Below are 27,863 nucleotides of genomic sequence, written 5' to 3' on the forward strand. Positions count from 1 at the left end.
GTTCCTTTTGCAGTGGCAAATGGCCCTCCAGTCCTGCTGTACTAGTGGATGGTTCAGTCTTGCCAATACTGCTGCCTTTTTTTCCATGCATTTTTAAATAAGAGCAACTAATAGCAGTGTTTAAAGTGCAACTTGTCTCTGGCCTGATGCATTGTTTCTGATAAAGATTTTATCATTGATTTGGTTTTCCAACTTTGCTAAGATCAAAAAAGCTTTATTTTTTCTATCAAGAAGAAATTGAAATTATTACTTGAAAAAAATATTTTCAATTTTTTTCCATTGATATCAATAATGGTGTGTACGCAAGAAAATAAAGTGAGCCAAAATCTGATGTCCGGCTGTGAAGCTGCACGGCACAGCTCAGTTCACCATGACCTGATGAAACCCTGCTGCCCCTGAAATAAGGTGGCCATATTCAGACTGCCTTTTCAGAAGGATCCTTGACCCAGGTTATTCCCCAGGCCATCCCTGACCACTGCCCTGGATTGTACGAATTTGTGGGCAGTTCCTCACCTAGAAGAAGAATTCCAGTACCAGACAATGGTAATGATGACAATGAATGGATGGATGCTCCTCTTTTTGTTTTCATGTAAGAATTAGGCAAATGTTACAGTCAATTAATATAACTAGAGTATTTATCCATTCCTTCCTGTCATGCTTTTAACATCTGTGGGGGGACTTTCATTTGCCCTTTAGATTCCTTTATTCTTTTTCCATTTTTGATTGCATGTTGCATCTAATAAGGTGGTGCTCTGAGACACAGTGCTGTACTTCCAGGTGAAGAGACGAAATGTGAATTCAGTAGGTATATTGTTTTGTTGAACAGCAGTTCTTCAAGCTTTGCCCAGGCTCTTCTGCAGTCCTGTCCTAAGCTCACCCTTCTTGACTGTCCTCTATGCTAGAGCATTTGAACAGCTTAATGATAACTTTCTCCACAGCTTCTACTCCCTTTCCAGCTAAATCTGGGACTTTTAGGGCCTTTTTGCTCCATTCTGAGCGTTGCTTGTGTCATCAAGGCTTGGAGCAGGGACTGAGGTCTTAGCTTAGGCTTTTGTTTTCTGGTTAATTTTACTTATCATTTCATCTATCTTTTTCTAATAGCATAGCTCAATCTTGAAAGGAGCAAAATAAACCCGTAAATTTGTTTAATGGGAAAGAAATTTGTTTCTTTTTCCTTCTGGGCTTCAGTTCAGAACTGGTCCCGCTGAGCACTTGGATCCGTAATTATCTAGGTGCTGGTGCTGTGCTTCCAGCTGGTTCATCTATCTCTGCAGGGCTCAGCTTTTGGAGGCTGTAAGGTTTCCACCCTCATATTTCAGCTCAGTCATTTGGTGGCTGATTATAGCTAAGTAAATCATTTATAATGAGAAACTTACTCAACTCATTACGCTTGCTTTCTTCTTGTGGCATATCCTCCAGCAGACTGTGGTTTCTTCAAATGTGTTTGTGAGCCAGAATTATTTAACCAGTTTCTTTTAACCATGTGGGTGGATTCTGAGCAGTGCTCTTTGTGAATTCACTATTCAGAAGTTGTTAATAGTTAATTACTTAATTGCTCAGACAAATTCTGCACTTTGTTTCTGCTCCCTGCCTGCTTAGACACTTGTATAAAGTCTTCTCTGTTAACTTTGAGATTCTCCTGGGGTAAGTGCTGCATAAACTTCAGCCTCAAGATATCCCAGTTTTATACAAACCCAGTCTAGCCTTTTCTTTTGGTCATTCTTTTTATTCAAGCCCTTGCTGGCCAGGGAAATAAAGGTTTCTTCAGGCCTTACTATTTTGGGCTGACTTATTATCTTAAGAACAGCGCATGTTTTATATAAACAAATTACGCCAGAAGCATTTTAAGGAAGAAACAAATTTGATAATCACACAAAATTTCCTAAGAACTTCAGTAATCCAGTCTAATCTTATTTAAATAGGGGTATTTAACAGCTCCATCTGCTGAGTACATTAACTCAGAGTGGGAAGAAAACACTCCAGTTTCTGAGAGGCAAAGAGAGTTCTTCAGCATTCATATTTTTTGGCAACAATAGGCAGTGTGCCAACAGCAGCACAGAATTGTAATCTAGTGTGATTAAATTATGAAACTAGTCCAGGAGATTTGTTGAAGACAAATCAATGAAAAGTTTCATCTGTTCTGGTAAGAGGGGACTGCTGAGCAGGAGCCAGAACAAGGGCATGGCTTCTGCCAGCAGATGCAGCTGGTAGAAATACCAGCTAATTTTGTTTGCACATGAATAAACAATCAAAAATGTCATGACAAGCCAAGAATCTCCTGAAAATATGCTAATTTTACAATTAAAAACTGAACACATTATCTATGTAATTTATAGAGATGATTTTCTAAAGTTCTTTGAGACATTTAAGGAAATTAAATTAGTATTATGTACAACAGATTATAACAATGAAGCAGTTAATCCAGTAAGTGGGCATTTACTGACCTGGTAGAATGGTAACTGCCTCTTTTTGGATTTGTTATTGGTATGATGGAGTGGATAACAACGTTGTATTATGAAGGGTCTCAGGTCTCATCCAGACAAAAAGAGGAGCACTGAATTAGCTTTTGAATGGCAGAATAATAGAATCATTTGAGTTGGAGGAGACCTCTAAGGGTCATCAAGTCCATATCCTCTGCAATGAACAGAGACTCCTAAAACTAGGTAAGATTGCTCAGAGCCCCATGCAGCTTGATCTTGAGTGTCTCCAGGGATGAGGCAGCCACGACCTCTCTGGGCATCCTTTTCCAATGCCTGTTATCCTTAACAAATCTGCTAACAGAATGGTTGAAAAGGAAGGATCAAGGCAGTTGAGAATCATTCTTCTATCATAGAAGATAGTGATTATGGTTTGAGTGATGGTTGCATATAGTATTCAGTTAAAATCCTTGAGTAAAGGTTGACTGAATGGTTAACACTGTGTCTTTCATTATGGTCAATTTAAAGGAATGTAGTAATGGCCATTTAAAGGAAATTTTATTCCATTCTGCTGAGGTTTGGGAGGTCAGTGATCACTAAAATCCTAGAAAGCAGAAAGAGGAGGAATCTGATAGTGGACCTTCCTGGCCCTAATTAACTAAGGGAACAAGAAAGACTCACAACAGTATTTAACAAGATTTCCAGTTACACAGATTTCTTGGTCTTTTATGAAACTTCCCGTAGTACCTCTATTCAGAATTCTAATTATTTTCTAGTTACTACTTCTACTCCATAATTAAGCTCACAAACTGCACACTGTGCTGTTTAACACTGTCAGCAAACCGTTCAGAGCCCGTAAAGTAAACACTCATGGCTGTATCCTGATAGGGTTGTGCTGGAGAGGTGACTCATCTGTCTGTTATTTAGTTTCTGGGTCTCTCATAAATGAATTGTGTGCAGATTCTATAGTTCTTCTCTGGCTGTTGTTCTTGGCCTCTGTCTCCCCACAAGGAGCAATGGCATACCAGGCTGTGGCCATTTCTTCTCGGGTTGCTGGGCTGGCTGAGTGAGCATGAAGTGTCAGCACACCCCATGATCCTCCCTGCCTCAGCTCCCTGGGGATGCATCTCTCACAGGGAATGGAGATAGCCTTTAAAAATGGCAGGGGATCAAAGAATTTGCTGAAGTGAATAACTGGGGGTAGAATTTTGTTGATCTACTTATTCTCTTTGGCTGGCTGAAGGTTCAGTCAGCATTATGCCCTTTAGCACCGCCACATAGAAGGTGTAGGTGAAGAGATGAGCTTACAAAACTCAGTGTGCCTCCAGTGCTGTCTGTGAATGTTTTTTCCTTAGCTGTCTATGATAGTTTTATTTCAGAAGATGGCTTATTTTTCACCAGATAAGATCCTGGAAGCCTTTTCTTTAGAGCAAACCAAAATTTGAAATAAACACTAGGATCACTCAGTGCTCCTAGAGTTCAGTTAAGCGCATGTCAAAGACTCTTGTCTGAGGATTAAGTTCTGCAAACTCTGCCAGTTGGGATTTTAGTAGCATCCACAGGAGATTTTCTTTGCATACGACCCTCACGTTGTGTCATTGTGTTGCAAGTTGAAAATTGCTGTATGGTCACTCAATACCTTTTTCCTCAGCTATTGGGCATAGTGGTTATGGGCCCCAGAGCCATTTACTTAAACCTCAAAGGTACCTCGTCCTCTTGAAAACATGACATAGTGAAGGAGTGAGGGAGATTTGGTGTGTCAGATCCTTCTCTCTGTTTATTTATATGCATTTCATTCAGGACTTGAAAAAAAACCCTCACAAATGCAAAGATGCAGTCAGAGATGTTCATATGTTTTTCTTCAGGCCTCTGTTTGGAAGGATTGCAGTTAGTTAAGCTGTTTTTTTTGTTGTGTGTTTTTGTTTTGTTTTGTTTTTTGTTTTTTGTTGTTGTTGTTTTTTTGCTATGTAATTCCAAATTCCTTCTTAAACCCTTATTCTCCAGTTAGAGACCTTTGTATCATTGACCTTGCATGCACAGCATTAGCAGGCAATGAATAAAAACAACTTCCCTCTATTTTTAGGAGGGGAAAGTTGCCAAACTTCAGATAATTTAGACATGCATTTCTTTTCATATAAATGATTTATAATGTTTTTGGTTTGTTTTTTTTTTTTTTTTTTTTTTTTTTGCAGAACACAAAACAAATTCATAACTTCTGTGTTTGAGTGCCCTAACTTGATGTGCATTCAAATCTCATGGATTTGTATCAATCTTTTTTTTTTTTTTTTTCCTAGTGGTAGTTATAGGAGTTGACCCCTTAAGGCAAAGAAAGAAGAATAAAACTAGAACAAGTAAAAGCAAAGCATAACCCTAATGGATCTTACAGTAAATCCTCTGCTTGAATACATAATGATTTGGTCCTTATGTTAGAGCATATATGTCACTACTAGAAATGAGGCATGGTTTATTCTTTGCATATTTGCTTTTAAATACATTATTCCTTCTCAGTAATTTCGTGCTTTTGTGGCTAATTGTCCCCAGTCTAGCTATCAGGGGAAGAGAATTGGAAAGGCAGAAGTTAGAAAACCCATGGATTGAGACAAAGACAGTTTTACAAGAAAAGTGAAGGGGGGGAAAATGGGAAGAAAAAGTCCTGTGACCAAAAAGCAATGTGCATTGCAATTGCTCACCAGTGCTGAGCCAGTCCTCAACCAATGGCAGCTCCCTTGGCCAACTCTTCCCAGTGTTACTGTTGAACATGATGCCGTATAATACAGATTATCCCAGTGGTAGGTTTGGATCAATTATCCTGGCCGTGTCTACTTGTGGCTCTTTCTGCACTCCAGCCTACTTGCTGGCAGGGCAGAATGAGAAGCACTCAGGCATGAGCCTGACTAAGGTGGCAGTGCAGGAAGGTAGGTTTTGGTGGCTGGGGCGTCTCTCTAAACACATGAATTTCTGTTGTTAAATAAGCTGGCTTCTGTCACAAAGAAGGCAGTCTCACAGGGTCATTCTTTCTATCTTCAGGTTCAAACAGGCTACAGGTTGGTAAATTTGACTCACACAAGGAGTGTTTTCAAGCTTTACCTTGTGCCTGTGGTAAGGACCTCAGTGGTAATGGTGTCACAGTTGGGTTGGAGTGGTTTACATTTTAATGAAAGATCACATTATGAAATGATTACAAGTCCCGAATCTAGATAAATCATGGATATCTGCCTGTTTTGTCTCTGCCATAGCACAGCACTGAATCCTTTTGAGTCCATGCTGGACTAAATATCCTACATTAAGTTGCATTATTGATGAAGGTCCAACAACTGGAAATGGCAGATACAGTGTAAAGTCCCTCCTTCTTCCCTTCCTGTTCACAGTACCGTTCATAGTATTGGATTTTTTTCCTTTTTCCTTTTTCCTTTTTTTTTCTTTTTCTCTTTCCAAAAACAGTATTAAATAATTTTTGGTTACTCTGCATACTGCTAACATGGAGCTGTCAGGGAAATTTCTGCCATTTGCGCTGTGTAGCTTTTGTAGTTATATCTCAATCAGTTGTTTATTTAAGGGGAAAGTATCTTCAGATTTTGGGACTCTGTGTAAGTTCTCTATAAAAGCTACTAGTGAAGAGGACTCATAAATGTCTCAGAAAGGAGATAGAAACAACACTGCTATTTTAAACGTTCCTGACCCTGAAGCATATTTTGTAAGGCCAGTGGAAGCAGAAAAATGTAAGTGTTGCACAAAAAGAGGATCAGACCCGTTGGACTGACGTTAGTCAGTGGATTCTGTTGAAGGACAGGCTGTTGCCCATATGATGTCCTTGTTTAAACTTGTTAAATCCTGACCATCTGAAAGGCAGACAGCCCTGGAGAACATTCAGGCCGGCCCAGATCCACTATGCTAATTGGCATCAGGGCTTTGTAGTTGCTCCATGATTTCAGAGACTCTTAAGCAAACCAGTGCACAACCTGTGGAAACAGCAAGCAAACAAAGGTTTGTTTTTTGACCCTGACTACTTCTTTAATGGATTTGTTCAGATAAGTTTAGATTGCCAATCTGTTCCTCTGCAAGATCCATTGTGAGACTTTGTCTACTGAACTGTACATTTGTAAATCAAATCATAAACAGTAGAGTGAAAGGGATGCCCAGCTGGACACTTCACTAGGAGGACTGAAAAGGAAACAAAGATCTTTCCCTTCCTTGATTTCAGCTAGAGGCAGCAGAAAAAAGCTGATCCTTTATTCCCCACTGGTTGGCTCTGGCTTTTCTCCAGTCAAAGCTGAAGATCTTTCCAGCTAGCCAGTCTGGATCACTCCAGAGAGCCCTATATGGGGGCTCCAGACAGAGGAAATACTTGAGCCTGTAGGATTTTAACCCAGGCTCATACTCAGTAACAAAGATGTGCCCAAGGCCCAGTGTAGTGCTTGTGTTATTGAACTTGTTTGTTCCAAATGGTGACTTGTGGGGAAAAAGATCACAATCAACTGATAGCTGGTTATGAGCCTTAGCACATCCTCTTACAATGCTGCAAACATTAGTGACTATGAAATCAGCTGTCCTCAGATCTACACAGTATATTTGTGGTCCCATATATGTAACGCCCAAATTAATGAACAAATGACAAAGGAGGATTTGGGGGATTGTCAAGAAGAAACACCAAAAATTTTAAATGTGAACTGCATGAGGGTGACCACAAAGTGGGTTTGCATCTCTTTGTGTCACAGGTAACTGATGGTTTGGAATAACATGTATTGGTGCTGGTGGCATCCTTTTTCCTCTTTATTACAAGCTGACCCTGTCTTAGACAGACTAATTCTGGATGCAACAAAGATATTTATGTGTTGGTCTCTGCCAACATTGAAACATTTTCTTTCAGATACAGTGTTGAAAAAGAAAAGGCTCAGAAAGTAGGAGTTTCACATTTGTTTCATGTTACTGTGATTCTGTGATTCTAAATGTAAGTAGTCTAATTTAGGCTGGAAAAAAAATGTGCCTGAGCCTTTTATGTAGTTTTTCTGAAGCTGTTTTCTTTTTCCAGATTTAATTGTAGGTGCGTTTGGAGCTGGAAAAGCAGTTGTTTACAGGTATGTGATAAATACAAAGCATTTTTAATTTTACAGCTTTAGTGGGAGGTCTATAAACAAATATCACATTTCTGGGTTTCTCTGCTGCAATGTGTAAAAGGTGCTGATTACGGATGATAAATGAAACAGCTTATAAGCAGCAAATGCTGTTGATTTACAACAGGAGAAAATAGTGTACTTTAAAGCAACCTCACACACAGTCCTATATAGTCAGAAGCCCTCACTACATAAAAGAGAAGTTTATAAGGGACGACACTGAAAATTCATATCTTTTCTGGAGAATGGTAGTAGTAAGCAATCCGGATTTTCTGGTGACTCTTGCCTCTTTGGAGCTTATAAACATTAAGAAATGATTTAATAGAAATAAAGATGCTGCTTTAACCTCAGTTTAGAAAAGATGTACGAGATCCCACTCTGCAAATTTCCAGAGTTGTTGCTGATTTCTGGTTTTCAGTAAATGTACTGTCTGAGCATGAGTATAAAGTATAGCTACCAAATCAAAAAATGAAAATTTGCTGCTACACATGCAGACAGTTTTTTGCATTTAAACATTCACCATCCATTACTGCAGCAGTGTGGTTGTATTTCCTGATTCTTCCCTGTCTTCTCTTTGTTCCCAACAGAACCTGTTGTTCTGTTTCCCAGATGAGTATTTGTCAAAGCTGAAGAATTTTGTAAACCACGAGTTTGTTAACTTATTTTGACTCTCAGTACCAACACAGTGAGAAAACCTGGTTTTCCTACTTCTATATTTTGGAATCATGCAAATGTTTCGCAGTGCATCATTTTGCAATAGCTTAGGTTGAACAGCACAGGATTTGAAGTAGGGAATTACATCCAATGTGCACTTTAGGCAGCAATAAAAAATGTATTTTATTTAAGAAAGCCAATAGCAAGCAAGAAGCCTTCAATCTTTGTTTCTTGGACAGAGTGTATCAGATGCATAACTTGTCATATTGGAGAAATAGTTTTATTAATGGAAATTTGCTTGAAAAAAAGCATTTTCCCTTTTGCACAGGAATGTAGGCAGTAATTTTATTTTTGAGTGCCTTGCTAAAGCAGTGCAAAAAGATTCTGAAAACTCAACTGTGGATTAAAATATGAGGAAAGTAACTGTTGTAAGCTATTTTTGCCAAAATTATGTAAGTTACTGTAAAATGGTATTACTGTCTTAAAACAAACAAACCAAAAAAAAAAAACAACAGAATTTTGTTTTTATTTCTCTTTTGAATTGCTCTCAATAGCAGATGAGCTGATTACTCATAGCAGCTTGTTTTTCAGGGGGTTGTTTTCCATCACCACAACCATCTACTCACATACTCAGCAGAATTTTCTGTGCTGATTATTCGTGGTTTACAAAGTCAGTTGTCTTAAGACGTGATTCTGTGTCAGACAGTTTACTTCATTATTGGCTTCAGATAATTCTAGAATGACTTCTATTTTAAACACATCATCTTCATTTTTTTTTTGAAGTATCTAAGGCAGAGATAGCAAGTCTGCTTATGTCAGTGTTCATGGAGAAACACAAATCTGACAGTTTATAAAGTAACGGCCAAAGGACTCCTCTAATTCCTACACAGCAGCTCTGGTCCCTTGTGAAAGCCCGCTGTGCTGAAATGTTTCTCATGTGCCCATATCCCAGGACAGGTCTACTGTTAGTGCAGCATACTGTTTCCCTGATATTGTCTGCTCTTAACCTGTGCTTTTTTTGTGAAGAACTATGAAAATGTCTTGGTAAAGAAATGTCATGGTTTCTGCCAAAAAACAAAGAGAATTTTGGGTAGGAGCAGCATTATAAAAGTATTTTTTTCCAAGTAACTCTACACTTAGAGATTCTTTGTGACCATCTCACTTAAGTGCTTATCTAGTACTTATGTGCTCCTACTTTATGCAGTGAACTTTGTTTCTGTCCCTCAGAGCCAGACCGGTTGTGACTGTGAATGCTCTGCTCATTCTGAACCCCATGATTGTGAATCCAGACAACAAGACTTGTCAGCCCTCTGGCTCTCAGATCTTGGTGGCCTGGTAAGTCTGTGATTAGACAAAAATCATCCTCAGCATCTCTTCTTTCTAAGATAATTTTCTACTTCGAGCTTTTCACGCAACTTCTTATTGAACGCACAAATATTTGAATATGCTATTAGTGCAACAAAAAGCCCTTTAGAGAACAAATGTCTTTGATACCTCCCAATACTTCACAGATTCTCTAAATAAAGTGGGTAAAAGTTGATTCTTGATATATTGAGTCTCCACCTGCATGGGAGAGGTTCAGTGTCTCGTAGGATCAAGCTGCAGGTTTACTTTCAGTCTCTGGATGAACGAAACGTGAGACAGCTAGGACTGATAACACAGATGCATCCTTCTGACAAAGCACACGTCTTTGTTGAGGAAGTGCGACAGTGACAGTGAAAGAGCTGGTGGTCTCACCATTTTCTGTTGGAGAAAGAGAGCTCTTCAGTTTTTGAGGCTTTTTAAGAACTCTTTCCTACATATGGGATAGGATTTCAAAATAAAATGTACAGACAGTTTACTTGGAGAAAAATAAATTCTTTTTTTTTTTATTCATGAAAGAAGTGAATAAAAGCATCTCAATTAAAAATGTATTCTTGCCATAAGATATTGCTTAAAAAAAAAAAAAAGGAATAAAGGCAAGTCATGTTCCATTAAATTGTAGTTTTTTTTCATTAGTTTTCACTTTTGTTTTACAATAAGTCGGAAGGTGTTTGGTACATATGTGCAAGACTTTTAGTAGGGGCATAATTTAATTTGTCTGCTTCATTCTAAAATATTATTCCTTGAAGATTTGGTTTGTATTACTAAATGACTGAAGATCAGCTGCTATTTTCTGTGCTGTAATTTTTCTCTTTAGTTGATACAAGCTTGTATTCTACATATGAAAATAATTAATAGGGAAACTCCAATAGGCAAAGAATTCCTCAGTCCCATGGGATAGATTTCTGTATCTCTTAGCCAGCCGTGCAACTTGTTTTAAGTGTCTACTGACTGATATTGCAGAATTAGAATGAAAGGGAACCTCCCACCAGATCAGTTTCAGGAAGTGTAAAATATGAAGAACGTGGATTATTGTACCTTTTCTAGTATTAGGAAAATATTATTTTTGCTGTTATATAATTTGGAAAACTGAAGTATGGAGGAAGCATATACAAGAAGTCATTTTTATGCACAGTCATAAGGGAATTGTCCCAAACTTCTGGAAACAGATATAACTCTTTCTCTACTGAGTTTTAAACATAGCTATTTCTGAGTTACCAAATGTAACAAAGAGCAAATTTTTCATATCTTTCCTGTGAAGTTATTCAGAGTATTAGAGGAACCAGGGAGACATTCTGTTTTAGAGTATAGGTTAGGTGCCTTAGCACAGATCATAGTGAACATGATTTTAAGAAAAGGAAAGGAGAACTTGGAGGTATGTTTTTGGAATTGTTGGTTCCCACGTTGCTCCCTTTCTACTAACAATTCCTCCTTTTTATACCTAGTTTTACCATAAGAGTTTGTGCGGCATTTGAAGGCCAAAGTATTTCAGATGAGATAGGTAAGAATTTTTTTATATATTCCTATGATTTTCTCTGGACCACTTAATTTCAGAACTTTTCTCTTATGCCTTGAAAGGTGATAGGAGTGCAATCCTCCTGAGGTAAGAAAATAACAATTAAAAACACACACACACACACACACACACACACACGTATATATACACACACACACACACACACACATAAGCACAAAGCTTTTACAGTTCATTTGAAGTATTTCTATTCCATTTAAGCCATTTTACAGATAAAACTAAGATCATACCCAGTTGGAGAATACTCTATTTTGGCGGAGAAAAAAAAAAAAAAAAGGCAGAAAAAGGGAAAGAAAACAAAAAAGCGAAGAACCAGAATTCCTGTACAGTGCATATATGGCATGTAAATAAAGTACAGTTTTATTGAAGCTATACCTGTTCTATACTTTGAATCAAAAACTAGTGTGCTCCTAAACAGACAGATACCTTGGGCGTGTGCTAGTTTTGCTTGGAAGCTTTTGTTTGTCATTTGTAATATTAATGTTGATTATTAACAATATATATAATGAATTGTTTGCTTTTTTTCTTTCCGTGATAAATAAACATTCAATTGGCTTGTATCCTGTAGCACTGAAGGGTGAATTGCAATTAGATTCATTGAAACAGAAAGGAGCTGTTAAAAGGACTCTCTTCTTTGATTACCATCAGTCACATCATTATTTCTCCATTGTGATGGAAAAACAGAAGAAGCTCTATTGCCAGGACTTTCTTGTTTATCTCAGAGTAAGTTTAAAATATTTTGGACTGTCATCATAGTTTGAGTAGCATCAGGGACTAATAAGAAGGGGAGCCATTTGAATAGCAAGAACATTTTACACTGGTACTAGATCCCAAATTTACACAAATGAGAGGTAAGAAAGGATTGGCCTAAATGTCCAGACCATCCTTCTACCTCAACAAGAGTTCCCATGAAAATATTTGATACACCTTCAGTCACTGAAAGTAAAAAAGAAAGGCTTCCTTTGATGAATTGTGCAGTTTTTCTGCGTATATTAATTTCATGCTCTTCCAGCAATTTTGATTATATATGCATCTCCTGATACAAAAATACAAGGTTATTCTCTCTTATGGTATTCACAGTGGAATAACCAACTAAACTCATTAAATGCCTTGACAGTTCTGTTCCAACAGATATGTTAAAGGAATGTATTGGCCCAAAATTCGTGTATTTTGAATATTTTAAAATATTTATGAAAAAAAAAACCCTTAAAACTGTGGCACTTGAGTAATGAAGAAGAAAGGGTCATTGGTTACTCACTTGCAGCTGGAATTACCTCATGCACATTCCAAGGCTGGATCTAGAAATGTAGCGGGAGGTGGAATGGAGAAGACTCAGCCATGTGTAAGGCAGAATCTAGACAAAAGAGGTGGGGAGTTTTATCGTCACTAATTCATTGGTTGTGGAATAAACCAACAATATTACCTCCACAAATCCACATACCTTCCCTCCATTCTGAATGAAAGGAGGGCGGTAGCTGACAGGAATTTGTTCCGTGTGCCTCTTTCAAATAGCTTCATGTTAGGCAAATGTTAAGAAAAAATATATTGAGTCTGCTCGGCTCAGCCAGCTTCTTCCAGATGTGGAGCTATGGAGACAATGTGTTCTGGGCATTCCAGTCACTGGTAGGTCATTACGCTTTCATGATGAAATTATAAATAGCTACATTTTGGCCAGCACCTCTTAAAGAAGAGTATTTTTACCTTCAATAAACAAGACCATAATCTTCAAAATTAAATCATACCCATCTGAAATAATTATTCTTTTATTATGTGATTGTCACTCACAGGATGAAACAGAATTTAGAGATAAATTATCTCCCATCAATATAAACTTGAATTATAGCTTGGATGAATCCCATTTCAAAGATAGCGTGATGGTGAAGCCAATACTGAATTACTACCAGAGAAGCTCAGTAACAGAACAGGTATGATTTTTTCATGCAGCATATTCTGTATATAAACATGAAAATATTTAGGAATATTATGTGTGTCATCTTCCTTTAAAAAGTATCAGGCCCTGAGATTGCACAACAAGGATTTAATTAATTTAAAATGTAAATTGAAGATAAATATAGAACCAGGCAAAGCTTTAAAGCATTTCCAAAATTTTGGTGTGTTCATAGTTTTGATTGCATTTTACAATATGTGAGCTGAGTTACTGTGGGAAAGGACCTGAAAGATATTATTTTGCTAAAGATGCAGTTTGCAGTCTAGACAGTCTTGAGCAGTACTCATGTTGAAAGGAACTTTTAGAAGGGCGAACAAGTTTAAATCATGAGGAAAATGGTAGTAATATTTAAGACATAAATTAGGGATATTTAATGAAGTTATTTGGACTTTGAAACTTGTACTAACTGTATTATATCTTTTTGTTTGTTTTTTATTAAATGACATACAGGCTTATATTCTGGTGGACTGTGGGGAGGACAACTTGTGCATTCCTGACTTGCACCTTTCCGCTGTGCCGTAAGTTAAGCAAAATAAGCAAAGCTACATATAAAAATCCAGAATCTTCTAACTGCTTCAGCAGAATGAAACACAGTTTTGTTGTATCTGTACCTGCTTATCATTATCTAATTTCCAAATTTTAATTTGGACATCTAATTCACTTAGAAAACCAACAGTGGGGAAATGCATAGTTATAGAGTATGTCTTTGTTGGTCATGTTCATAATATTTAAAGGCCACCATAGAAAATGCAGCTTGCAAGTGTTAGACGTGGATTTCAATATGTTAGTGAGTTTGAAATAGGGACACAATTCTCTTGAACTCTCTGTATAGTAAATGACATAAATGAATCTCAGAATAAAAATAAAAACATGGCAAGAGTTCCTCTTACAGAGAGAGAAATAAGCCAAGCGGGAGAAGTGGGAGACCTCTGGCAGTTATCTGTCTGTGCCATGAAAATCAGTGGGCAGCTGTGAAAGGAAAGGTCATAGTGCCATTACAGGTCTTGAGATCTTCTGTTTGCTTATTGTACAACAAGCATGAGGGGAAAATGGAAATTAACATCGCTTTTTGCCCTCCACAAAGAAATGCTGATGGACCCTAGTAGCAAGTGGTTGCTTCCACTTGATACTTGTCTCTAGTTAGAAAGTAGTCAGGCTCTGAAACTGTGTATGACTAACTTCCAAGTTCTTCTGTAGTTTAGTGTTTGTTCATGTGTGTTTTCCTTTGAACTCTTTCATTCCCAGGTGCTTGCATACTTTTCAAAGGGGTCACTTGTTATGAAAAAGTTTTGCTCTGTACTCACAGAATGTTTTCCAGAAGAGATGCTCTGAGAGCAAATTGGCTTTCTGCTGTAAATCATAACTGTGTGTGTTTTAACTTCTGACAAGTCATATTTTCTGCGCAGAGATAAAGATCAGCTAATAATTGGAGAAGAAAACTGTGTCATGCTCATAATAAATCCAAGGAATGATGGGGAAGGAGCCTATGAAGCTGAGCTGCATATAAAGATTCCACCTGAAGCAGATTACACTGGGGTTGAACGCAACAGCAAGGTAAATGAAAATCAATTATTTTATCTTATGTATATGCTAAAAAAAAAAAGCAGTTATAGTGTTAAATGTGGCAGTGTTCACAGTAGGTCTGATGTAGAATCATGTCCCGCTGAGCTGTGCTAAACACACTGTGTTTCCTTATGAGATCGGTTTGTTTTTAAAAGCAAAGATGAAACACCATCCTGCAAACAAGCAGCGTGTCCATGTATTCTCTGTTGGACAGCAAGTCGGCATCACCTCATCTGCACATAAATCTCTCAAACTGTTGCAACATGAACTTTCTTTTTTCTGTCAGTGCCTGGAATGCACAGCAGGGCTTCAAAGGTGAGAGTGAGAGAAAGTGAGTTAATTTCCTCTCTGAAGGCAAATGTTTTTAAGGAAGTTGACAGTAGCTTACAAGGTGTTTCCTTACTCTCCTTTTGTCAGAGTCTCTGTTATTGGACTTTGAAGCCAGTTAGATGAAAATAAGATCTAATGATGTCACTGAAGATGGTGATACAAAACAATAATACAGAAATTCTCTGAAACTTCATTTTTGAATAGCATATTTTTGAGCACAAATAAGCAAAGATACCGGCCTCTTGCTGTATTGCCTTTACAATAGAACCCTCTCTTAGAACCCTCTCTTTTTTCATACTGTGATCTACAAGGCATAAAGAAAACGAAGATTCTCTTTGACATAATACACCTGGTTGTATTTTTCTTTTGTTAACTTTGGGAATCTTTGGCTGTTCTTTTGGCCATTACCAAGGATGTCAGAGAAGGCAATTACTCCAAAGCCCACACATATTAGCATCTGTCTATCATTTTGACTGGACAGAAGTCACTCAGGACTTCTTATTATTTTAGGAAAAATTGAATTCTAAAGTGCCAGAAAGGTAGACTTGGGGGTTGTTAGAGGGAAATGAAGGAAAAAAAGGTTGAGAGAGTCTGGTGTTTTGGAAGAATGAGGACAAGCTAGAAATGGGTTGGCAAAAGATGTAACTGTTCTTCTTTTAAAAATAAATTTTTAAAAGCCCAGGAAACATGATCAAACTTTTCCATTTTCTTCAATTTCTATTGAAAGTAAAATACACCTTTGACAAATCCAATTCTGAATCCTTCTGCACTCAAGGGAGAATTGCCTTGGATTTCTCCATATTTAATTAGTTCACTACAGCATAGAATTTATTTCATAATCTCTTAAAATGCATACTTATTCCATCCGGAGAGTTGCATTATGTTTTTTCTGAGATGTTTCAGAAATTAATCCTACTATCTATATCATTCTTATCACCATGTGGGTTGGACATAATGATCTGTAGAGATGCCTTCCAGTCCCTATAATTCTGTGATTCTGTGATCTTGTCTTCTACACTTCAGCTTACACAAAGTACTGAAATCAGATTTGTTCGACTGAGTTTGAACTATAATAGTACATTTTAAAAAAGCATAGTCTTTGTATGGTTATGGTTCAATCAACTCAAAACATCACTTTTAAAAGCTCGTTTGGGAGAAAAATTGCTATTGCAGTTTTCTTAAAAACTCAGCTAAAATGTATTGGCATTTTGCTGGGGGGCGCTGGCTCTTGTATGTATTCAATTTATTGTACTGCCATGACACTTTAAAACTTCTGTGAACACAACAGAAGAGTATATAATCTTCATATATAATCAGTCCTTCAGTTACAATAATGCTCCTGAAGCCCTGCATCTAAGAACTTCATTGACTACTCACTGTATCAATGTTTACAGTCTTCTCTGTAGTTGTTTTTCTCCATGCTGAAGACTTTGTTGCATTAAGGCAGAGATGATAATCAGCAAAACAGGTAGGCTGAGGACTGAACAACTGAAATCTAATGAACCAAACAAGTCACTTGGTACATTTCTAATGGATCTTTATAATTAAATTATTCTCTTATACTGCTTTCATTTCAAAGCAGATGCACTCATATAGGGTTTTATCACTAATACAGATCTCTGGATTTACCTAGCTAATTGAGAGACAAATTTATCTCCTTAAATTTTTCTCACTGAGCCTGATTTTTTTGAAACTATTTCTTGGGTTTTTCTATATCACCTGAATTACATGTTAAAGGTAATAACATAACTGATATTCTCTTGGCTTTATGAAAAGCAATGTTTGATGTTCCTCAGTTGTTATTATCTTGTTGTCTTTGGCCTGATTCTGTAACTTATTATACCTAAAAAGGGCAGCTGCGTTGGAAGAGTAGCATTTGGCAGAGATGTACATTAGCAATGCACTTGCACATGAAGAGCTGAGTGAGTGTGATCTTAAAGTTTGAGGTCAATAATATGATTTTGAATTCCTGTTAGTTTTGCACATACTGATACTTCTTTCAGTCAAAAACTGGTAAATGAAATATGATGACTTACAATGAAATCAAATATGTTATTCATTAGTTGTATTGTGGAAATGCTTAGAAGCTCCAGATACCAGGTAAATGAGAAAATTACCACAGCTTTACAAGTTACTGGAAACCTGTTGGCTTGCAATAACTGGCCATGTGCTGGAGGTGTAGAATTACTGGAATTAACAGCAATGAAAAATATATAACCACATTATATTACCTGACATTTCCATGACCATCAGTGGGCTAGAGACAGCATATGCTTGCCGTATGGTAAGTTTTTACACTACAATAGCATAATTGTGTTCTTGAACCTGAAGCCATTGTCTGCATACTGTACACTAATTCTTTGCCCAGCAAAAGTTTCCCATGTTGAACAACTGAGACCTCCCTTAGTAGCAACAACAGGAGCCCAAACCCTCATGAAATAATTAGTAGATCAGGCAAATACAAAGCCCTGTTAGGTATTTGCTCCACACCAAAAACACTATATCTTTTGGCATGACTGTCTCTGTTCAGGCTGGGAACTGCAGGAGTGTTTCAGATCACAGCCAGATTAAATTTGCATTGAATAAGCTCTGAGCTAAAGCCCTATGTATTTCTATATTATAGTATCATGCTCTTTTAAAATAGGAAAAATGTGTGCAACTTTCTTATATTTCCTGAAAAATCTTACTGTAAGAATTAGTAGAAGGTGACTGGCTAGGTAAGACATAATTTGAGCTTTTTGAGAACAAACACTAGTTCTCCTGCAACAGTTAGAAGAGAAGCTAAACTCCGGCATCTGATACCTAATCCATTCACTTCTGCTCAGATGAGATTGGAAAGTGTTGATCCAGAAAGGAGAGGAGGTGTTTTACTCCACAGCCTGTTGTGCTTAACTACTCTGGCATCAATTAGTAATTCATCACTAAGACCACCAGGAAGAGTTTCAAGTTTGTAGGCTGCCCGGATGACTTAGGGCAGCCAATCATTTTTTTAGTTAACATGCTCCCTGGGAGCACACGTGTTAATTGCTGGGATTTTGCTTCTGCTCAAGACTGCCAAAAAGACCATGTGTAGCTATAAAGTTATAAATTGCTACTAGTGACAGGTAGAAGGGCTTTGTGGCAAAACCTTCCATCTGGCTGAATTTCTTATGAGATCACTGATATTAACAGTACTGGGTTACTTGCTTACTTCCTGCCTGTTTCCTTTTCCTGTTGTTTATTTAACCATCTCAAAAAGGTAATCAGTGGAAAACCAAGGGCAATTAATGTCTGTCTTGAAGAAATTCTCACTCTGTCACATCTTTATGCTGCACAAATTAGTTTTTGTAGTGCTGTTCATCATAGCATAGCCTCTAAATTGCAGAAAGCCTACTTGCAAAACTCCTCTAATTGGTTAGCTTTAAAGAGACAATAAATGTGTGATAAGGGCTGATGTACTCTGTACTTGTGTATGATACGGTATTAATGAAAAAACTGCAAAGTATAAAATGTAAATGAATATTTATGTTAAACATTTAAACCTTAATGAAAAAAAAAAAATTAAAAGGTCAAAAATAAAATTATAAACCCACACATCAATTTAAAATGATTTTTCCAACCATCTCTAATTACTGATGTCTAATTAGCTGGAAAGAGTACCTCCCTCCTGTAGAGAGGCTTGGAATGGCTAGCAGTTCACTGAATGAGCTGTGTAAAAAACTTTGTTTCCTCCTAACAAATAGAAAAAGTGTTGATATAAATAAGGTATGAACTGAAGCTGTGATTCACATAGGTTCCTTTTAGGACATGCCCTATCTTTTCTTTCAGCCTCAGGAAGTGATAACATCAGCATGCCCACACTGGCTTTTACAGATTAGGAATGAATTAGTAGTCAGTGTCTAGAGATTTCCCAGGTCTTTGTATATAGAGCATGACCCTGCATGTATTGCTTAATCTGCAAGAATCACAAATGAAAGGAAGGAGAAAGTATTATAGCAGTAACTCTAGCTGCATTCTGCTTTTAGAAAGCTAGTTTATTATGTCCATGAATGTAAGTATTTTCTCTTGTCTTATTCTGTATCTCCTTTCACTATTCTATTCCTCCTTCTGTGCAGTTTTCTATAAAGATGGAACAAGCAGCAATAAAGACTATCAAGGGTTGAAAGACAAAAGCAAACCCACAGGGTACATTTTGCATTAAGAGCTTTAGTGGAAAATTACTTGAGTAGAAATCCATCTCCTCTGTTGCTAAATTATAATCACAAGTGACGGTTTGTGTTGTTAGAGAAGTATTTAATCTACAGTATACCATAGTAAAATACTTTACCAAATAAAATTCTAGACTCAGTGGCTAACAAAGTTCTCTTGTTTTCTCTGTTGAGTCAATGTGGCTTTAAGAGTGATTCATAGCAACAAAGTGGCGTGTTAGATCTAGAAATACAGTGGTCGCATCGTGGCCTTAAAGGTACTGGGAAACTTTCCTGTTTGTTTTTCCCTGGCATCAATTTTCACCATTGTCTGACAATAACCAATTAAATGTTTTCATAGCGCACTGAGCAGGGATCTGAAATCAAAAGAAATGTCACAGTCAGAAAGGCATCATTTTCCCAACTGGATGCATTTCACTGTGATCTCTGACCTCCTTATTGGTGTCCTTTTGTTACAGGCACTGCGTGTGTTGAGCTGTGATTACAAGATGGAAAATGAAACTAGAATGGTGGTTTGTGATCTTGGGAACCCCATGGTGGCTGGCGCAAATGTAAGGAAAAACCAGATTCATGTCCTGATTTTTAGCTAATTGAATTTTAAAGAATAGCAAATGGAAACCTATTCAATTAGCAGTGTGTGTCCAAATAAGCAATGCCAAACCAAATTATTTACTTGGACAGGAAATTGTTGGTGCAGAAAGAAGCAGCACTGTGCTTCTGAAAAATTATGCTATTCTAAAAGATTATTGATGTTAGAGCTCAATGTTTTAATATTGCCTTATGTTACCATTTTACTTACTCCGAAGAAAATCAGTGTCACTGATTTAAGTCACGTAAATTACACCATTGTGAAGTGAAGGGAATCGTACTCTGTAATGTATGTAATGTTTATTTCTGCCTTTTGGTATTCTTTCTGTAGAAGACATGTATAGTAAGTGGCAGCTTCTTTAGGCTGATTCTAATCTTGAGTGTATGAGCATTCTCTTATCAGTTCATATCATGTTCCACATCCGTGAAGAGGAGGTTGGAGTAAGTTTCCCTTCAAGTTAAAAATGTCATTCCAAACATTTTCCTAAGACATCTACTCATAAACCGTACTGCGCATTTTTAGATGATACCTTGGTAGCATTGTTTCTAGACAAAATCAGAATTATATGAGTAAAGATGGAGAGCAGAATAGGATTAGAGGTATATTTTGACATAAAAAAGTACTGTCTCTTCCACGATTGTCATCGCTTCTTCCTGCTTCGTGACAAACAGTTCAAAGCAGGATACAGACAGAGTGGTCAAGAATCTTGTGGATGATTGTTGAGAAAGTAATTAAAAACCCATGGGTTTTAAAGATGAACGGGAGTCAAGGAGGTACCCCCATTGTTTATCAGTGTAGGAGCAAATCTTTTTTGATTTGTATTTTGTTGTAGACACAAGCAATGGTCTGAGTGGGGAGATGTTAAACTACAGCTTCTCTGCTCCTCCCTGTGAGTCCAAAGCCTTGTTACTACATCATGCTGGACCCAAACTGCTGGCAGTATAAAGACTTCAGGAATATTGTTTGGTGGCCACTGAAGCAGTTCTACTCTCACCTGTCTCCTTATCAATTCTTATGGTGTAACTAATTCTGTTTTACATCAGATTCAGTACTAGGAAGGCCATAAATGCACTATTACTATTCCTAAACAAAATGCATCATAAAAAGAGACTTAAAAGTAGCAGAATAAAACAGCAGGGTTCATATCATTTATTTTTTTTTCAAATTTTTAAGAATATTCTGTTTTATAAAAAAAGGCTTTCACCAAATTGAGGAAAAAGTATTAGGCATATGAAGATAGAGCACCACAAAGCCAGGTGGCAAAAGTGTTTGGCTATAGTTCGTGAAAGCTTAAAGGCTGACTTTGCCTTTGAAACCAGCTCTCCTGGAAGCTTAATAAAGGTGAAAGGACTTGAGCTTTTTCAGCCAAACATATTTATGATGGCAAACGTACTTCCAACAGCAAAATACTAACCCTTCATACAAATTGCGTAAATCATGAAAGGCTGCTCTGATCCACTTCCAATTTCGCAAAGCAATTCTACTTTGGCAGTAGATCAGTTTTTCTGAAAATTCTCAGTCAAAAGGGGACTCTGAAAGTTGTGAGGGAGCGGGAAGGGAGGATTAGGTCAACATAAAACATTCCTAGAACTCTTAACTATTGACTCACTGTAATGACTTTTCAGCACCCTGGAACCCTGGAATTCTTCAACACTTTAAGATCAATTTCTTATTATGGGTATTATGTCAGAATTTTGTGATGAACCCCATAGGATATTACTGTGGCAGGCTATAGAACACCTCTTCAACATTGTCATCAGATTTGCTGTATCTCTGACTATTTGATATTCCATGACATTAAGATCGTTTACTGCCCACAAAAAGTATCCTTTCAGTATTATCTGCATGGCAAAGAAAGATGATAAAAAGAAACAAGAAAGAAAATCACACCATCATGTGACCCAGCTGCAAACAAAATGTCTGAGATACCATCTCACAGGCAGAGAGAAAAGATGCTCAAAACATTTGATTTATGTCAATGAAGTTAATCAGACTGACAAGCTTACTAATATCTCTTGGATGACCTTAGCAGGTGAATTCTAGGCTTTATTAAAAATTTTGGTAGAAGAATTTGGAATGGAGTAGAAATGAATGAAAGTTAGGTTAGAAGACTGGAATGCTTGGAAAATCTTGCTTATTTCTTGGTGTGTACCAACCTGATTCTTCAAGAGCGCAGAGGTTTTATCTTTAATGTGCACTGTAAGATACCTGAAGAAAAGCCAGCTATCTGTCTCTCAGCATGCTCGTGGGTGCTGCTAAGTGTGACAAGCTGAAGATTATCAGTAGTAGCAGAATTGTCATGTATTTCATAATGGTTTTAACATGGCAAATTGGTTTTATGATTTTAATGAAACCAATTTCAGATGAAAAATGTAAATAAGTTTAAACTATTCCAATAAAACTAACGTCCTTCTAAAATAAGGAGCTGCTGTGGCCGCTGGGATACATGCTCAAGCAAATTCAGTTCCTTTGGCCTCAGTGAGGTTTGAGTCAGGGCATGTGAGCATCTTATTCATTGCAGTGTCAAGGACTACTTGACACGGACAAAGTCATACTACCAAAGGCAACATCTGTAGTTCATTAGACTCATACAGCAGGACTGTGTTTCAGTATTAAATAAGGGATTAAACCTGTATGTTAGAGGTATAATAGATCATCAAAACAGCAGTTCATGCCTGCTATCCTCAGTCAGGAAGATTGAATATTTGGTTCATCAAATATTTTTTCTGCCAAAAATAGAACCAAATTTATGCAGACTGATCAGTAAAAATGGTAAGACAAAAGCTGAAGTCAATATTTGACATTTTTTATCTCAGGGATTAAAATGATTACAGTGTATTCTCAAAGTTGAATGGAACATTAAATGGCTGTTGAAATAATCTAAAAAAACTTGTCATAAAAAATATCTTACCTCTGTATTCCATGTCAACTATTCATCTCCCACTAAATTTAATGAGCAATCTATTTTCATCTTAAAGATTTTGCTTCCCAAAAGAGAGATTAGCTCTTACCATGATATTAAAATTATAAGAATTCAAAGATTTGGATTTTCCATTTTTTCAGTGATAACAAATTGCTTCTAGCATAGGGGAATTTAAGAAATTAAGTCTCATTTAGTAAATGGATTCATATTCAGTGATCCACTGCTGCAAAAGAGAAAAAAGGGAAAATGATGGAAGATTTAACACAAAATAATGCTAAATAAGAAAAGAAATTCCTTAAAAATTTGAAATAACACCAACAGAGAAAAAACTCTCCTCTTCTTCAGCGATGTTGAGTGTTGGTCCAAAAACAGAAGTCTGTACCTTGTACTGTGTCCTGTTGCTTACAGTGCTGCCCCACATATGCCAAGGAAGCATATCTTGAAGACAGTTCTTTTTTTCCTCTGAAATCTAGTCAGATATTGGCAGAGATGAAGAACTGATGTCCTCACTTCTGGTACCTTTTTATGACTTTCTCAGAAAGGCTATTTCTCCCCATGGAGAGCAGGATTATATATAACCATCTTTTTTAAAAGGAAAGCATGTCTGCAAGTTATCTGGCAGGAAATTTCACCGTCAGGCAGTACGGGAGGCAAGAGGGAGGGGAAGTTGTACAAGATTACAGACTGTGTACTTTGCTGTCAGCCTCAATGCAAAATTCGCATTTCAAAAATGAACAGATTCAAAACATATGCAGTTGAAATGAAGCAATTAAAAAGATTAATTTAAACATTGCAGTACAATTTTATTAATTTAATGTGGAGGACAGATGGCATCTCCCCCTCCTCCTCTGCCACTCGCATATCAGTGCTGTAACCGTGTCTGACAAGAAGGCTGCAGAGACCCCACCATATGCTGATATATATATATATATATATATATATATATATATATATATATATATATATATATATATATATATATAAAACTTCTATGTCTAGCCCTGTAATTCCATTTGCCTTTGAATTAGTTTGTTACTCCATGACTGTTTTGCAAAGCAAATGGAAATTATCAGCAAGAGGAGGAAGTAGATCTGTAGACTTGAGGTTTATGTAAACACAGGGGAGCACGGATGGAAGCCCTTACACCCTTCAGTTTGGGGAGCTGTGTGTTTTACACTCTGCCTTCTGTGGCCACAAGCTGCAATTTGTGGTAAGCTCTACTGCAAGAATAACTTTGAAGTGTTATTCATCTTAACAGAACTATGGCTGCTAGAAGCTGCAGTGTAAAAAACCAAACCAAATCAAAACATTGTGATTCTGCTACTTCAGCCTCTAAAAGAAAAAAAGTGATCCATCAGTCCTGCAGCGCCTAAAGCATGTGGCTCCTGCCACAGTACCGAGACAACAGAGGGAAGACCCGGAGACCAGGATGAAGAAATGCATGGATGGAAGCAGAGTAGAGGTGCCAGACAGCTGTTATTCTTCTGTCTTGGCAATGTACAGCAAGGACTGTGGAGAAGGGCCCACTGCTGTGCTCTCAGGAGCCTGCTGCTGTCTTCCACTTGATCTTTCCTCTGTCCAAGTTTTCCATCTGGCAATGTACGCAGGCAGGATGGTATTTTTTTTTCCTGAAAATAACAAAATTACATTCTTTCATAGCAATTGAAAAAAATAACAGTACCCTACATAAGTGTGTGAAACTCAACAATAAACAATAATGTTTTCTCAAAGTGAAAAGATCAATTAACAATTTTGTTTCTTTCCCAGTTCTCTACAGGTATCCGGTTTTCTGTTCAGCATTTTGAGAATTCAGATTTCAGCATCAATTTTGAGCTGCAAATAAAAAGGTTAGAAGTTTTATCAAGAGTATTATTTAAATTCTGTTGATATCTGAAGTTCAGCTTATAAGAAATTTAACTCTTCAGCATCAGTAGGTATTTCATGGGCCTCCCTTTGGTAGCTTTCTTCAGGAGGATTAGTAGGGCTGGATTGTTGTGGGCTTTTAATTTATTAATTACAGTAGTCTTAGAGCTGTTCTGAGGATTTGGATGTCAGGGAAAGTTCTTTACTATGAGAGTGGTGAGGTGCTGGAACAGGCTGCCCAGAGAGGTTGTGGATGCCCCATCCCTGGAGGTGTTCAGGACCAGATTGGATGGGGCCCTGGGCAGCCTGGTCTGGTAGTATTGAATGTGGAGGTTGGTGGCCCTGCATGTGGCAGGGGGGTTGGAGATTCATGATCTTTGAGGTCCCTTCCAACCCTGGCCATTCTATGATTCTGTCTGATTTTATGTTGTTAAATTTTAGATTTACTGATTTTGGTCAGCAGTCGAAGGGTCTTTAGCAGATTCACAAAATTTGCACTTGGTTTTCCACTTGGCGATTAATGAATAACGATCATTTTTTAACAAAGTTCTATATTTAAAAACACATCATCCTGTGGAGGAAAAAAAAAAGCCACTACTTCACAACAACAAGCACTTTTTTTCTTTAAACGGGAATTTTAAAGTATTTCTGGTTCTTAAAAATGTGTTCAGTTTTTTTATATCTATATTTTTAGATTTACTCTTCATCTTTTTAAAATTAAATTTCCCAATTTTTGCTGCCTCAGCAAATGTGAAAACGTCTCTTTATAGTCAAATGCTTCATATTGTATAGACTATCTAGTTGAAGTTAATGTCCTTAAGAGAAAAAATTATTTTATTTCAGTTCATGTGAATCTGTCATTTTCTATTAGTTTCCTCCCTATTTTCGAGAACAAAATATTACTGCTGGAAAACTTTCTGGTTTTTGCTGAGCAATTGTTTTCTGTTACAGGCCAAAAAGCACAGGTCAGGCTGGTTAGGATCACAGCAAACACAAAACCTGGGAGTTTTTCAGTATTTCAGTAGGGCACAGTGCTTCTGCTACCCTTGTCGTCATCAAATATGGTCTGGAGTCCCTGGTGGGGCTCTTGCTGCCCCACACTCAGAGACTTAATTACTAATGTCTGGACTTTAATGAGGGCCTTGATCATGCTCTGTGTGTTAAATAACTGAGACATTTAAAACATTGGAGTCATGTTTTCAGAATGTAACCCTTGAGGGAAAGGATGTGCAGAAACTTGGGAAGTGCACAGCAATGCCACAGCAGACAAAGAGGTCCCTGGGCAGGACTCAGTGCTCTGTGGGAAGCATGGCTGCTGAGTTCAAGCCATGCTAACCCAGGCATGGTCACCTCCAGAGAGAGAGAGAAAATATATATAATGTCTATATTGTGGGTCCCCGCTCAGTAGCACCGTTCATCATCTGGTCATTAATGCAAGTAAGGCAGTTACAGATGTGAAAGCTGTATCATCGCTCCCCTTTTAATGGAACCCAATAGGCTTGGAGCTTTGGGAAAACGAGATCTTTCCAGCTAGTGAAAGCTGAGGGCAGGTCACTTTGATTCACCTTTGATAGATGAGCAAAAAGTCTGAGCTTCAAGAGACAGCAGCATCTCATACATTCTCCATAATATTTACTGACTGAAATGTAGGAGGAGGAAGCCTTTTGGACTACCAAGAAAGCAGGACAGCTTCCACACACTGATATCAAAATGCTAAGCAGCACTCAGCTGCTTAAGAAAAAAATAAGTATTTTGCATGGGGAATATTCCCTACAGTGAAAGTACACTTCTTTGTACATTACTTCCCAAGCAGCACTGCTGTTCATGCATTCTTTCTCCTCAGAGAACAGAAAAAGCAAACATAAAAAACACAAAAGAAGGAAATGAAATGACCTAAAATGAATTCCCTTTCTGATGTGGATTTTGGTAGCAAGAGAGATGTCCTGGCACCTTTATTTAAACTGTTTTATTCTCTACAAAATGCTGTAAAGCACAAACAGAATTTGAATATCAAATATATGTGATCAAAATCTGTATTTTAACACTATAGAAAGTAGTATTGTAATAGAAACTGGAGAAAAATTATACTAACAAATTAATGGTAGAGGCATTTTTTTACTTAAAAGCAAATTTTAAATGTTGATTGTAGCTCAAAAAGTGACTGTAAGAGGATTACATCAAAAGTTCAACTGATGCTTCAGGAGAATCTGCATTGGTTTACAAACAAATTAGAGCTGCTCCTAATTTTAGCAATCTGTAACCAGAAAGCCTGGATCAAAGCACTGTTGCCCTTTCCTTCTCAGGAGTCAGTTGCTGGGAATGCTGGCCTCTTCTGAGTGTTTCCATTTGACTGATGCTACCCAGATGTGATAACAGTAAACTGTGACAGCAATAGACACTTAGTCTCCATGAAACAAGGAAGTGCTTCCATGCTTGCTTGAGTAAAACCTCCTAACTTAGTGTCCTTGATCCTATAATTAAATATACTCTAATTCTCTAAGCATTTTTTTTCTGTCTTCATGAATTTGACCCTGCAAACTGTTCTTTACATGAATGGCCAATACTCACATAAATGGCTGTGTGAAGTGAAAAACTACCTTTGGTAATAAGGATTGGTAGTAAGAAAAGGCAATGAAAGGAGGGGCAGCACAATGCTTTAAATGTAGAGATCTGTGGGAATTATAGTGTAAGCAATGTGGACTGGAGAGGGGAGAGAATAAGAAAAGGAAAGAAACCATTTATTTTACTGTTGTTTTTTCTTTCTTTAAAAACTCTGTTATGCAGAAGTCACAAGTTTGGAGAGTCACAGAAGCAAATTTAATTAAAACAAAGCCCATCTTGTTCATTAACATTGCCTCCTCCAATGCATGAAGCAGCCTTGTGTTCTGTTAGAATATTCCTATTCATACAGATAGCCAAGTTGAACAAGGAAACTTAGATGATATTCTGAATCAAATAAATTTGTATCATTTTATCCTTGCATGTGATTCTTTAAAGGTAGTTTGAATTGATTATATTATGAAATGTGCAATAAACTGAAATGATATCAAACTGAAATACAATTCTCCAAAAAAAAAGCCTGAGGAATGGCAATAACAAGCTTCATGTTATTTAATGTCCAGTGGCATCACTTCCTAACTGTGGGCCTTGTGGGTGTTCAGTTCTGTATCTATAACTGTCTAGAGTTCTGCTAAAAAAAAATATGTATTTTTTAACCTTTGTGCAAATCTTTTCCAGTTCTAACAAGGTTAATTCCACCAGCAATTTAGTTAACCTTCATATCAACATCACTGCTGCGGCTCAGGTGCAGGTCAGAGGGTAAGTATTCCACCATTTCAATTCAGAAACAGAACTATTTTTTGTCTACAGTAGAAATGATAGT

The 27,863-nt window shown here is 37.3% G+C and overlaps 1 protein-coding gene across 2 annotated transcripts in view; it reads left to right on the top strand.

The window, feature by feature from the left end:
- ITGA8 (integrin subunit alpha 8) overlaps nt 1–27,863 on the top strand; it is a 96,943-nt gene that overhangs the window by 36,500 nt on the left and 32,580 nt on the right. For both annotated transcript variants that reach the window (XM_052694981.1, XM_052694980.1), the window contains exons 14-23: nt 7,447–7,492; nt 9,410–9,517; nt 10,990–11,045; nt 11,647–11,801; nt 12,866–13,003; nt 13,477–13,544; nt 14,433–14,580; nt 19,565–19,657; nt 24,386–24,465; nt 27,719–27,799. In XM_052694981.1, coding sequence (XP_052550941.1) covers nt 7,447–7,492; nt 9,410–9,517; nt 10,990–11,045; nt 11,647–11,801; nt 12,866–13,003; nt 13,477–13,544; nt 14,433–14,580; nt 19,565–19,657; nt 24,386–24,465; nt 27,719–27,799 — 973 coding nt within the window. The remainder of the gene's footprint in view (nt 1–7,446; nt 7,493–9,409; nt 9,518–10,989; nt 11,046–11,646; nt 11,802–12,865; nt 13,004–13,476; nt 13,545–14,432; nt 14,581–19,564; nt 19,658–24,385; nt 24,466–27,718; nt 27,800–27,863) is intronic.

The sequence above is a fragment of the Tympanuchus pallidicinctus genome, unplaced genomic scaffold (assembly GCF_026119805.1).
Source record: "Tympanuchus pallidicinctus isolate F22 unplaced genomic scaffold, pur_lepc_1.0 scaffold3, whole genome shotgun sequence".
Taxonomy (NCBI): Eukaryota; Metazoa; Chordata; class Aves; order Galliformes; family Phasianidae; genus Tympanuchus; species Tympanuchus pallidicinctus.